The 13,275-nt window shown below is 36.1% G+C and overlaps 1 protein-coding gene across 25 annotated transcripts in view; it reads right to left on the bottom strand.

Moving 5' to 3' along the window:
• The window catches only part of RIMS2 (regulating synaptic membrane exocytosis 2), a 450,137-nt gene that overhangs the window by 309,736 nt on the left and 127,126 nt on the right, over window positions 1-13,275 (bottom strand). For 2 of the 25 annotated variants that reach the window (XM_072034403.1, XM_072034404.1), the window contains exon 1: window positions 2,809-3,376. The exons of 18 other annotated variants lie outside the window; for them this stretch is intronic. In XM_072034403.1, coding sequence (XP_071890504.1) covers window positions 2,809-2,930 — 122 coding nt within the window. In that variant the 5' untranslated portion in view covers window positions 2,931-3,376. Of the gene's footprint in view, window positions 1-2,808; window positions 3,377-13,275 lie in introns of those variants that run through there. 5 more of the 25 variants (XM_072034400.1, XM_072034401.1, XM_072034405.1 and 2 more) reach the window with 4 other exon arrangements.

Consider the following 13,275-nt stretch of genomic DNA (forward strand, 5'->3'; position numbering starts at 1 on the left):
ACTAAAGCCATTTCGATGGTAAAATCAATCTAACTCATGAGGAGTTCAGCGTCATTTGGGTCCTCTCACACCAGCTACTGTAACACAAAGAACATGCAATAAAAAGCCAACTCATGTAAGGTTTCTTTGTAAAATAAAAAAAAAAAGCAGCTTAATATATATATTCCTGCTAATATTTGGTATAATACCAGAACACCGAGGCCACGATAACTGGCTTTCCAAAGCCAAAATCACAGCACATCTAAACTTCAGGAGAACTCTTAAGAATATAGATCATGTGAAAATTAATAGGAATGCATTTTCAGTTACAGTCATATGCAGACTACCTATTCCCCTATGACTTTTCTTAATATTTTATTACCTGCTATGCTGTTAGTATGTGTAAACCTGTTTTCTTCCCATTATTGCTTTGTATACCAGCAGTTAATCATTTTGTGCTTAATGTCAGCTGTTATCGTTCTGGACTCCAACTTTTACTTTTTAGATATAAAAACAGACGGAAAATAAAACTGAAAAAGCACAAAAGAGGCTTCATAATCTGAATAAATATTTAACTTCAAAGCCCAAAGAGACAGACCACATTATACGTTGGTAAAGCACAATCTTGTACATGCTGTAGGTATTTTTATTTTCCTTGCTACATTTCTGATGCTCAAACAATCAGGTTTTAGCAAGTATGGTACCTTCATAATGCAAGACTCAGTGAAAAATCTACCTAAAATACATACTACATTGATGTAATTAGAAAAATTAAAATGTAATTTTTAATGAGTAAGACAATAAAAAGGAGTACCCTCCAAAATAAATGTAGGCAAGACTTTTAGTAACTATTCAATACGTGACTTCTTCAAAGCCCTTTTATCATGACTGAATTTAAAATACTTATTCTGAATTTAGAAAGAACCTCTTTACCCCGTAAGTTCAAATAACTTCCAACTAATAAAAAAGTTTAAATAACACAGAAGGCATGACTTGTCTACCGTGGTTACTGCTGCATTTTGTTAAAAAATTGCACAATGCTTTGCACTGGTACCCAGAAAAACATTAAACAGCTCCTTATAAATGTAGAAATATTCTCATCCTAAACCTGACAGCCCGTACCGGGTGAGAGGCTGGGTTTCTAGTAATCCTTTCTTCTTTGCCGGTCTTCTAGAATAAATGTAATTCTAAATCTCAGGCACAACAAATGCAATCAAATATTCCTCTGATGCCTTTTGATTGGAAACTGCTATCATTTGCAGCTTTTGCATGAGACTTACAACAAAATACACACCTAAAAGCAGTACGCAGACGTGTCTGCACAAAATTAAGAAGAAGCATGCACCTTGATCTGCAAAAAGCAGGCACTTTGATCTGCAAAAACAGATACAGAGAACCAGGAATCGGTTTGTAGATGTCTGGAACAGTTGCTAAGGGCTTTGTTGGTTGCTGCAGGCCTGAAACTGTGCACTTGGAAATATGCACTGCTTTACAATCACAGCTGATAATACATGAATTATTGCTCCATTTTGTTGAGCTTCAAAGATTTCACAGCACACTAAAGGGAGGTAAGGAAAATCCCACTGACTACAGATTTCAGCTATATCTAAAAGAATCTTAATTCACTAAACTGATTGTGATTACTAAAGCTGCCTCCCCCATTCTGCATGCCTAAATAGAAATTCAAAGCCAAGGTACGAGAACTTGAAAGCACTAACATTAAATAAATATTAAAATATTGATAAAAGAAACATCAGGAGTAAGGGAGAGAATCCTTAGAACAATGCTCTGGGAAATAACAGTTTTCTGAAGTATTAAATACAGATATCATTGTATTGAAGCAAGGATACCTCATTTAAAAGGGATTTCTCCCACAGATACAGAGAGGAAGATTAAAATGCTAGGTACAGTCTCTGCAATATTACTTCCACGCTTTTTCCAGAATGTTTCCATCAGTGCACTATCTTTACAAAAAACTACAGGCTTCCTCTTCTCCCCGATCTGCACTCACAGGCTTTTAGATACATTTCTTAATCATTTTTTTCTGTTAATATTTAAAAGCAGTATGAAAAAGTTCTCAACACTGGCATTACAGCATTATCTTCACTGAATGCAACAAAAATGAGTTGCTATGAATTCAGTTTCCTCTCAGAAATAAAACTGAGCAGCCAATTTAATAACCATCTCCCACAAATAAACAACAACTTCTCCCCATCGCTTCAAATTTCCACAAAACAACAGCTAAAGGGTAGCCTACAGAGCTGACCGACCTACTGCAAAGCATCCCCTGACCAGCTGTAATTTGGCTAGTTAAAGCCATTAGTGACAAGCATCGCACACAGCATCAAAGTCTTCTAAAAATAAGGAACTGCTGTCTGCCTGTGTTGCAAATGGTATGCAGGGCTCCTAATTTACATCTCCCAACAAATTATATATGGTTAAACAGGCACATCGCTGAGCATTTAATCCTTTCACTGCCACATCCACACAGAAATCATTTTCCCAGGCAAATTTGTTTATGATTATTTAATATGCTTTAAGGATTAGAGCTAATAATGCGAGCTCCTAATGGCAGCTAATGTATTTGGAAGATACATATCCATCTTAAATATTTTATTCTATCTGTGCTGGTTTTATTTCTGCAGACTGACTTCTCATTCAAATCCTTACATAAAACATAAAAGCACCAACAGAAGAGAGTCACTGCCACCATAAAAATGTTAATATTTAAGAGTGCAATTAGAAAGGTATCGCACTGCAAAACATGCAAACATTGCTATCAGCACAAGCACAGAAATGGTAAGGGAAACATCTTTCATTTCTACTTACCTAGTATTGTTCAGCGTCTGTCCAAAAAGATCATTTTGTAAAATATTTGGAGGGGATGAGAAAACCCCATGAAAATGAGATAAAACAGAATTGCAGACCTGGCGCAGTGTCTCAAATTGCATTTTCTCTTTCCTTCCCTTCTATTTTTCTTCACCACCTGTCTTAAAAGTCATCTATTTTGCACACACCATCAAATGCAAACATGCCAATCAAGTTCCATATTTCTCCTGGTCTCTGTAAAAACTGTGCCTAAATGAGCAGGGGCTGATAGTTAATTGTACAGTCATTATTCTTCTAATTCAGTCGTAGAAGATTTAGTACCCGTGCGGCTTTCTCCTGACTGTAGCAAGAATTCTAAACAGCAGTAAGCTTTTTGGGCATTCCCAGCTGAAGTGTGAAGCTGAGCTGCTTTCATGTACTCTACTCATATTTCTCTAAGCCTATTAAAAACATGCAGTGAATAGATGCTGTCGTCAGGAGTTTCAGCACATCTGGCTGCCAGCAATAAAATCTCAGAAGTAATAAAAATGAGGACAAGGCATCCTCACACTGTTACTACTGTCTAAGAGGAGGAGGATTTCTGCATCTTCCCCTCCTCCTTCCCTCCCCTGTAAAAATGACTAACACCAGTGGCCGTGTATGTAAGTCGATTTTTTTTTTTTTTTTAATGTAAAGGCAGCTGTACAGGACAGACAGACCACTCGAAAAATATTTTCACATAATAAATAACATGTAGCTGAGGCTGTAATGACAGACCTTGTGTCTCATCGGGAAGGCTATACTGTACCTCACATGAGATAACAGGTTTTTCATTGCAAACATTTAAATGTAGGACCAATTCATGGCTGAAGCACACAGTATGAATCTTATACGCAACTGCTCTGCTAGGTACTGCACATGCAGCATCAAGGCAATGATTTATCACTGAAAACTTGAAAAACCACCAAAAGGAGTTGTTGCATTTTATATATATTAAAACATTGCAAAATGAGAAGCCCTTAGCACCTTTTAAAAGTTCATTGCACAGCATCAACCATGCTAGAACTGAGCACAATCAGTGGCATCTCTGGGTGCTCCGTACCTGCCTACTTCCAGGCAACCCCCCTGTCTTAGGAGCCGGTGCACGTACAGGAGAAGTCAAAGAGCAAGAAGCAGAAGCAGATTTTTAACTGAGGCCCACAGCAAAATTCTGCAACAGAATATGCATGGTGAATACTACTGAACCTACAGAAACCAAGTACCCCTGGCTCAGACCATATTTTCCTTTTTCCTTTCAATACTTGTGCCAGATTAGAGGGTAACGTTACATAACATGACAGAGTATATTCTATCATCAAATTGAAAAACAACAATTAAAAAGATTTGCCTTAGAATATCTTATTTACTATGCGCAGCTTTTAATATCTTAGCACTAATTACAAAATCTCTAAATAAGCCAACATAAAATGAGGGCCATTATTAAAGCTCTTCCACTGAAAGCGATTTTAATCCCAGAAGATATGGGGAATAAGCAACCTTCCAGCTAATTAAAGTGTTGTTTTGATGTGCTCTGAATGGAGCACCCATCCATGCTTCTTTGGCCAGAAGGATGGCAGCTACAACTCAAATTTTTAAGGAAAAAAAAAGAAACGTGAACAAATTCAACTACAGGCCTCTCTAAAAGGGACCTTGAAGACTTCCAACCCACACCTAAGTTAAACTTGTCAAAAGAGGAACAGAGAAAATAACAAGTAATAAAGCTATTCCCAAATATTCCTGTTTTCACATGAAAACCTACGAAATATTACACAAAATAGTTTTTAATATCTACTTATCTACTTAATTTTTATATTTTTTTTAAATTCACATAATTTTTAGTATCTACTACATTTATTCCTATAGCATACTGTGCATTATGGAAACATTTGTATTTAACAACTGTATTACATTTTGTGGTTAAAAATACTAGGCTACATGTATGGCAAAGCTGGAAACTGGAGTTCCTGGAGTAGGAACTAATGAGTATTTATGGCTACCTTGCAATAACAAATAAAAACTTTACACTAGGTAACCACCTTGTGCACATTACTTGCCAATTCATGTTTGTAATATAGGAAACTTTACCTTCACTTAATTCCATCTGAAAGACAGTATATGGAAATTACTGCTGCAAGAAACAGAATCATGTTGTTACAAATGATTCCAGTTATTCAAGTAATTATTAGCCTCATACGCACTCATATAACTACATGGAGACAATGCTGACCACAGAGTAGCTACAAGACCAGTATCCTACCATATATTTCAATTAGATCAACATTTTAGTGTGCGGCTTATGGATGGTTATCAAAGCCAAAATGTTCTTGTAGTTGCAAGCAAGGTCTGAATATTTGACTTTCACCTACGCCTTCATTTTCAGATAGTTAAGTATTTCAGTGATTTTTCAGATATGGAAGTTACGAGATGCATTCTTCTTTTGCAAAATTGTTCTAAACCTACTGAGAAATAGGATACATATTTTAAATTTCTCATTTTTTCATTTTCTTCTGAAGTAAGGAATCGATAGCTTGTAAACAATATTCTTACATTTTAAGTATATTGTTTAATGAGAAAAAGACAAAAGTAAAGAGAGACTTTTTAAAGGCATATACTCCATATGCACAATTAGAAGAAAACTCATTTATAATGATGTGGGGTTTTTGAGCAAATACACGTTTTTGGACATCTAAAATTTTTAATTAAGATTTAAGTTACTGTTGACTGGAAAAGTACTAATTTTTTATTTCAAAAAATAAATATGGGACAGGAAAATAAACAGAATTTCTCTCTTTCCTGACATTTCTTTGCTCTCACAGAGATCCTTTTGGCAAAGAGACAATTCCTCCCCATATTTACTAGGTGGCCTGTATTATTATAATCACTCTGTACGGTAGGCTTCTTCCTAAACCTTTTCCTTCCTTACTTACACTTTTACTAAAACGTAATTGTTTGGGCTGAAAAGAATGAAGGAAGCAAGAAGCATAACAAGAGCAGGTCGGAGGGGACAGAATAAAGGAGAATGAGCAGAGTGGGTTGTGCCCACTGAAGCACACATCCTTGCAGAGCCAGAACAGAGCTGACAATCAAAAGAAGTCTGCAGAACCACAAGAACAATTTATTTCCTGCACACTCATACTGTTGGAGAACAAAACAGTACAGGTACTAGTTGACTTACTGCAAGCCTGGTAGTGATTTTTAAATGTTTCAGCATTTTTTCTATTAGAAAAGTTTCCTGTGGTGAAGGGCAGAGTGATTTGGTCGCAGTTTAAGAAAGAATATATTCAGCATTCCCACATTAAAAGCCTCATGTAAGAGTTCTGGAAAAGGCACCAATTATTTTTTACCAATTTGATATTTAACTTCGTTATTCTTGAAGTCTCCTTTTCACTTGTCACTCACTTGTCACCTTCCAATATATATATTGAAAGAAGAAGAGGTCCTATATACAAAAGCTCCCTTTTTCAGACAGTGCTTATTCTGTACTTCAGACAGTGCTTATTCTGTACTTCAACATGGATAAGGTAAACTAAACCTAAGCATTTGCAATTCTGCCATTTCCTAACATTTGAGGGCTTGACTTAACTAAACTCTGATTTTGATTATTATAATATTTTGTGTTTATACCTGCACACATAGATACACATTCCTGCTAATTACTGTTAAATAGTAATAAAAGTCATTTCTATACAACTTTTACAACGGATTTCATAGCCAGGAGGATGAAATGCTTTAAAGACATTACACGGAATAGGAATATCAAGTACCAGATACTGTAAGTGACTATTTTGACATGACTGAAATGGCCCATTTCAAAACAAGGCAAGCCTGGGAAAGGATTGTTGTATCCACTAAGCCAGGCCCCACTGAGATCCACACAGATACTACTTCTCTAGCCAAGATGAATCTAAATAAACACCCTCCAGCTATAGTTTATAAGAAAAGTGTCTCAAGAAAAGGTCTTTTTGTTTGTAAGAAAAGGTCTCAAGTGTGCATGGATATTTTTCAACTTATATACATTTCTATTTCAAATATAAGATTAAACTGCCTCTTGACCTCAGAATTTAGAAAGCTTATAAGGTAAATCTATTATACAAAGCAAGTTGACAATGTGTAGAAATACGTTATCTCAAACACTACTTACAGGCATCACCTCTATATCATAGCCACACAGAACATCATTTCATGGGAAGTTGTAGCTTCAAAAGGTGAAGATGTTCAACCTCATTAAAACTCATAAGGAATTTAAGATCATTCGGTGATAAAAGATACTATTAAATACAATTCGGATTAAACTCCATTCTTATTTACTGGATATTGCATGAAAGTAGTTTGACTGAATCAAATAAAATGGTGGAGCTCAGCCACTTGGAGTTTGGGAGCTGGAGTAGGTTTTTTATTTTACAGAAAGTCAAACCTCTATTTTTTTTCATCTAGACAGTAATAAAACTGGATAAGTAACAATATGTAAATCCCTGTAACGCATCAATTGCATTACACTCCTATCTGCCCTTAACAAACATTTATCTAAAAACTTAAGGTAAAAAGTTTTGGATTGTTTTACATATTCTTATTATGACTGGAAAAAATACCTGAACAACACTTTTCAGACAGGTAAGATAACAAGAGTGACCTCAAACATTGGCTAGTTTTAACTGTTTATAAAACTGCTCATTTTTGGTCAAATTAGCAAACTGGTATTCCAAGATGGGGCATGATTTTATAGGACTAACTTAAATTTAATTCGTTAATATGATGAACATTTGACTTAGCTACTGCAAATGAAATGTAACCGGACTTTCTTCTGGGGTAAAATACACATTCATTTGTATTTCAGCACATCAATATGCAAAGGTTCAGCTTCACATGAGAAGTTTTGCAAGTACTATGGCAAAATCTACAACCGTAAACTTAAACGCATGAGCACAGAAGTCACAGAAGCCAGTATTCTGAGTATCCAAGATCAGAAATAGCAAAGAGAGGAAAGCAAATAAGGCCCCATTCCCAAAATACAGAAGTACCTAAATCCAGGCTGCAGGGAAGCATCAGCGTCTGCTCAAGAATTGCAATAATGAATCCACTCCTTGAGCTAGCATCTGAGCAGTCAGTCACAAGGCAGCTTCGTTTTTAATACAGGAAGCCTGGTGGTTAGAATGGTGTCTGGGAACATGGAAAACTAAGTCCCAAGTTTCTCTTCCGCCTTCTTCAAGTATTTCCCAAAAGTCCATATGAACCCCCTCTCGGTTAATCCAACGGGAATTTATCATTGCTGAGGCGGTTCTGTTTCCCATAAAACAATTAAATATTGAAAGAACTGTTTAATTCACTGAGTTAAACATTCATTGAGAATGGAAAAGTGATACTGATTTTATTCTCTTTTAGTCAGGTCAAAGATCTCAGATGGGAGATACTGAAATTCCAACTAAGAGATCAAACCTTGCCACAGAAAATATCCACTAACAAAGTACAGTAATGTAAACAAGTGTGTGTTCACCTGAATATCCAACCATCAAAACTTTGGGTTTTTTCTCGTCTGCATCTTTATCTCAGTACCTTCTGCATTTCCCTATTTCCTTACTTTCATTTCCAAGGCATTCTATCAATATTCATGTAATTCTTTTCAATGACCTTCTTTCCAAAAACAGTTCTTCATCTTCCTCCCATTTCTCCTTTTAACAGCAGTCTGTATTCTCCTTTTAGTTTAAGCTACAAGTTTTAAACCTAAGGATATGAGACTTTGAAATCTGGGTAGTTTGTCTGCTTTTGCTGTTCACCTTACTATCTATTCCCACAAATGAAGACACTGGGTAACTTCAGCCAAATTGGAAAAAGGGGCATAAATAGTAAAATAGTTAAATTCCAACAAGCTGAGTGAAAATCATTATCATCAGAGGAGGAAAAAGACTGAAGTCAGTGTTCATGGAGAAAAAGGCAGGTAGTGCTGAGCCAACACCCACTCACTTTGGCAGTAGATATTGGACAGTGAATAGCTACGTAATTGCCACGGTAAGTTTGATAGAAGAGTCACAAGATAGGAAATGGTGCTTAAGCTATTGTTATCCTTTACCATATCACAAAAGAAATATGTGGGATACGTTTATAAGCTATCTGGATTGTGGTGCTTGTGGAACCCTCTATCTCTGTTATATTTAACCCCTTCATTTCTCAGTTTCCACTGGACTTCCTGCTAAATGTATCCCATGCACACAGGACTCACCACAGTTTGTTTCCTGTTCCACCAGCATTCCCACATTAAAAGCCTCATGTAAGAGTTCTGGAAAAGGCACCAATTATTTTTTACCTATTTCATACTTAACTTCCTTATACTTGAGATCTCCTTTTCACTTGTCACTCACTTTTCACCTTCCTATACATATATAGAAAGAAGAAGAGGTCCTACATACAAAAGCTCCCTTTTTCAAACAGTGCTTATTGTCTAATTCAACATGTATAAAGTAAACCAAACCTAAGCATTTGCCACCATGCTCTGAATGACTACAAGGACACCAAGATGAATCTACTTACATTCAGGAAAAAACACTGAGATAAACTCTTAGTTTACCTTTTGTACCTTTACAGGAATCTGGATATTTTAAATGTTATCACCACACGGGGGGAAAAAAGCATGCAAAAGTCTATTTTATAATTAAAGATAAAATTAACCTGGACACACCTAGATTCCCAATAAAGTCGGTAAGTGTAGACCAAAAGGCCAAGTCTTGACAGGAAAGTCTATATCAGCCTTAAACTTCCTAAGCAGAAAAGTGCCAACTCCTCTAATTTACATGCTGAATTTCTGTTTCACCTTCCTACATCTCATCATGGCCTAAGTAAAAGACAAAATTAGTCATGATCCACCAATCAGTATGGCTTTAAACCTTTCCAAAAGATGGTGAGTTAAACATGAGATTTTACCTACAAATTTATTACAGTTTGGCACGAATACACTTTGCAAACAGGAAGCTGTGATTTCACCTTATTTCGACCAACCGGGGCTTAATTAAAACCTAAATCTATGAAAGGAAAAAATGAAGACTTGTGAAACCTGAATGTTTAAATGAGTTGTTCATTACAAACAGTTTCAGTGTTAAACAATCTACATTTCTGGAAACTCGGCTAACACAATGAGAAGCCTGATTTTGCTCCTTATGCAGATAATAGGAAATGTGCCATATGTTCGGTTGGGAAATCCTGCTGTTAGGCCCAGTGTGGACACATCCAGAACTGGCACGAACCACACAAATTGCGCATTTCAAGACGAGCGAAATAAACAAACAAACTGGACAAGGGAAATATGAAAATGATCATCAAAATCAGTTCTTTATTCGTGATGATGGACTCTACCACAATAGGTCTACTTCTTGAAATGAATCAATAGCCTCAGATTAAGGCACGCTTTCCATTATAATTATTTTGAAGTTATTTTTATTATTTTATTATTTATTATACATACTTATTATTTTATTATTTATTATTTATTATTTAATATATATATTATGGTTGTTTTTTGTTTTTTTTTTCCTCATATCTCTGTCCTTCTCTCCCTTCTGAAGATCACACAATATATGCAACTTGCATGGTGACAAAATGCTTCTATTGCTGGAGCACATCCCGAAATAGGGAATAAAGCAGCATAAAAAGCCTCATTCTCGTCTTATCTAGGCCTATTGCTGTAACTCCACAATGTCAAGTAAAGTTATTTCCAATTTACACTGGAGAAAGAGCAAAACATGCAACTCATGAATGGTAAAATCCTCATGCCAGAGTGAAAGCTCTCGAGCATTTTACCTTTTCAAGCCAATTGGAAACACAAGGCAGAGGGAAAGAGTTTGCAGTCAGCAGTTTTCCTCACGCCCTGAACAGCATAAATTCAAAAAGTTCTATTGGAAATCTAGTGAGTTCAATCAAAAAGCTTTCTCAAAGGGGTGTAGGACTCAGGAATGACAGCTATCAATCATAATAATAAAAGTTGTAGGTGTTTATGATATAAGGCATTTTTTAAAAATAAATTATTACTTCTTCTTTTTCTTACTACAGTAATTTATCCCATGCTCAGAATCCTAGCAAATTCACTATGAATTGTCCCTAGGTGAATATGAACTAATATTACACATATTAGTCACCAAAGTTATGTGTATATATAAATAGAATATACAATTGCATATAGATTCCAATAATATTCAGATCATAAAATATAATGTACATTTTTATTAGATAATATCAAAAAAGAAGTATTTGAGTTTCAGGATGGGTTTGAACGGACATTTGAATCATGCTGTTCTAGTATTTGAATTCTAGTATTTTCATATTAATTTCAAATTTTCATATAATCACATTGATTCAAAGTAAAACAGATTTTACTCCTGCTTTCCGACAACAACCTCAAACTCAACACTATATTATTTTATATTTTTAAGTCACAAGATACAATTTCAATATTACTTTCTATTTCAGTATCTAAATATTATAAAGTATGTGACACGTTCATAGAAACAATCCTGAAAACTAAGGTTTAAGTATGTTGTTGCCTACCTCAGGTCCACAACAAAGCCCCAGGGCCTCATCTTATTCACCCAGACACTTAAGTACTCTGATTTATTCCACTTAAATACGGATTCCTAATGTGCCTAGTTTAGGAGCCCAGCCATCTTTTTCTTCCTAAATAATCAATTGACAGGAAGAGGGGGATGTAAAACTTCATGTTACTAAAAATTCTTTGAGTGCCCCCAAAATAGGTTTAATAAAGTGCTCTTACACTTGTCTAAGTACCTTATTCAGGAGGTATGAATATAACCTACCGCATTTCTATGGCTGAATCTGATCAATTCCTGCCTTGGCTGTGTTCTGACACCATGTCAGAAAAGAAATGCAGGTGTGCACGTACTCTCCTTTTTTCCTACCCAGCTCACTGCCCCAGTATATAATCCATGCTTTTCATAGATCTGCCAGTTTTCCAGCAAAATTCATATTGACCATAGATCTCCCATATAAATATATATATGTAAATATATAGATATGACCTGAAATGTAGTGATGCATGCTATTTAATTCATTGCTCTGACTCAGGGAATAATTAACTCTATCTATCTTTCTGCTGGGGCAGAAATTGCATTTGGCAAATCAAAAAAGAAACCTACCTATTCTTCTAATAAATGTAGAAACAACTTTTTCAACCTTAATGATTCTAGCTTGTACCAAAATAATTCATACATACTGCCAATTTTATTTCCTGTCTGCAGGACTGGAAGGCTTCCTATAGGAGAAATACATCTGCTTTTCTCCATAGAAAATGCCTGTAAATTCTGGCGCATAGAATGAACCTATAATCAGTACCCCACTTTATTCAGTGTCTGACAGCTTACTGAAATAGATACACATGTTAAGCTTTTAGCATTTGTGCTTATTCAAATGCATGGAATAAAATAGAGAATCATAAAATCACAGAATGGGTTGGGTTGGAAGGGACTTTAAAGCGCATCCAAACCCCCTGCCATGGGCAGGGACACCTCCCCCCAGCCCAGGTTGCCCAAAGCCCCATCCAGCCTGGCCTTGAGTACCTCCAGGGATGGGGCAGCCACAGCTTCTCTCTGGGCAAGTATGTTTAAATTTTAAAAGTATTAAACAAGTATTATGAGGATGGAAGAATCAGGTAATCAGAGTTAGAAAAGGTCTAGCTGAGACTTCATTTCCTTGACTAAAGGAGTAGCTGGCTTACCTGGCAGGGAACAGTAGGCCGTGATACTCTGGTTGAATAAGCAGAGGAATAAATGCAAAACGCATTCATACGGCAGGCAATATACGCAGTAGATGCTGCACCTTGCAGAATGCATGGTTTGGAGTAGTGTATTTCAACCAATTTAACCTTCACCTGACTCACAATCAATTGCTATTTCTTTGCACCTCATTACAGTACATGAATCCTGCTTTATGCCTCATTTGCAGTTCTGGATGGCTCACCAATGAGATGTGTCTCAGTAGGCAAAGAGGTGCTGGCCTAGAACAGAGATGTGATTGATTTTTGAAACAATGCCTATACATTGATATCTTCATCTGCTCCAAAAAAAAACCTGTTCGTCATTTTCATAAGAAGTCAGAATTTTTCACCACTCAGAAAAAACAAAGGTGATTTAAAATACAGCTAAGAAGCATCATGCATGATTAGTAATGTAAAATATTACAAACAGAAGCCAAACTGCGTGCACTAGGAGTTTTCAGACGTTTTTTCTTTTCTCCTCGTATCAGGACGACTGATTCAAGGTGAGAGCTGATTTCCACAGTGCTCACAGACAGTTACTACTTACACGTATATCCCCTATACTCTAAGTTAGAGTGATTTACGAGAGGACGTGATTAGCACAAAGCAGACAGCAAAAATTAAATCCTACAACAGCACGCTGATGATTCCCAACAAGGTAAAGGCACATAGCACAGTAACGAGTTCAGTATACACGC

This window comes from Anas platyrhynchos, chromosome 2, assembly GCF_047663525.1.
Source record: "Anas platyrhynchos isolate ZD024472 breed Pekin duck chromosome 2, IASCAAS_PekinDuck_T2T, whole genome shotgun sequence".
Taxonomy (NCBI): Eukaryota; Metazoa; Chordata; class Aves; order Anseriformes; family Anatidae; genus Anas; species Anas platyrhynchos.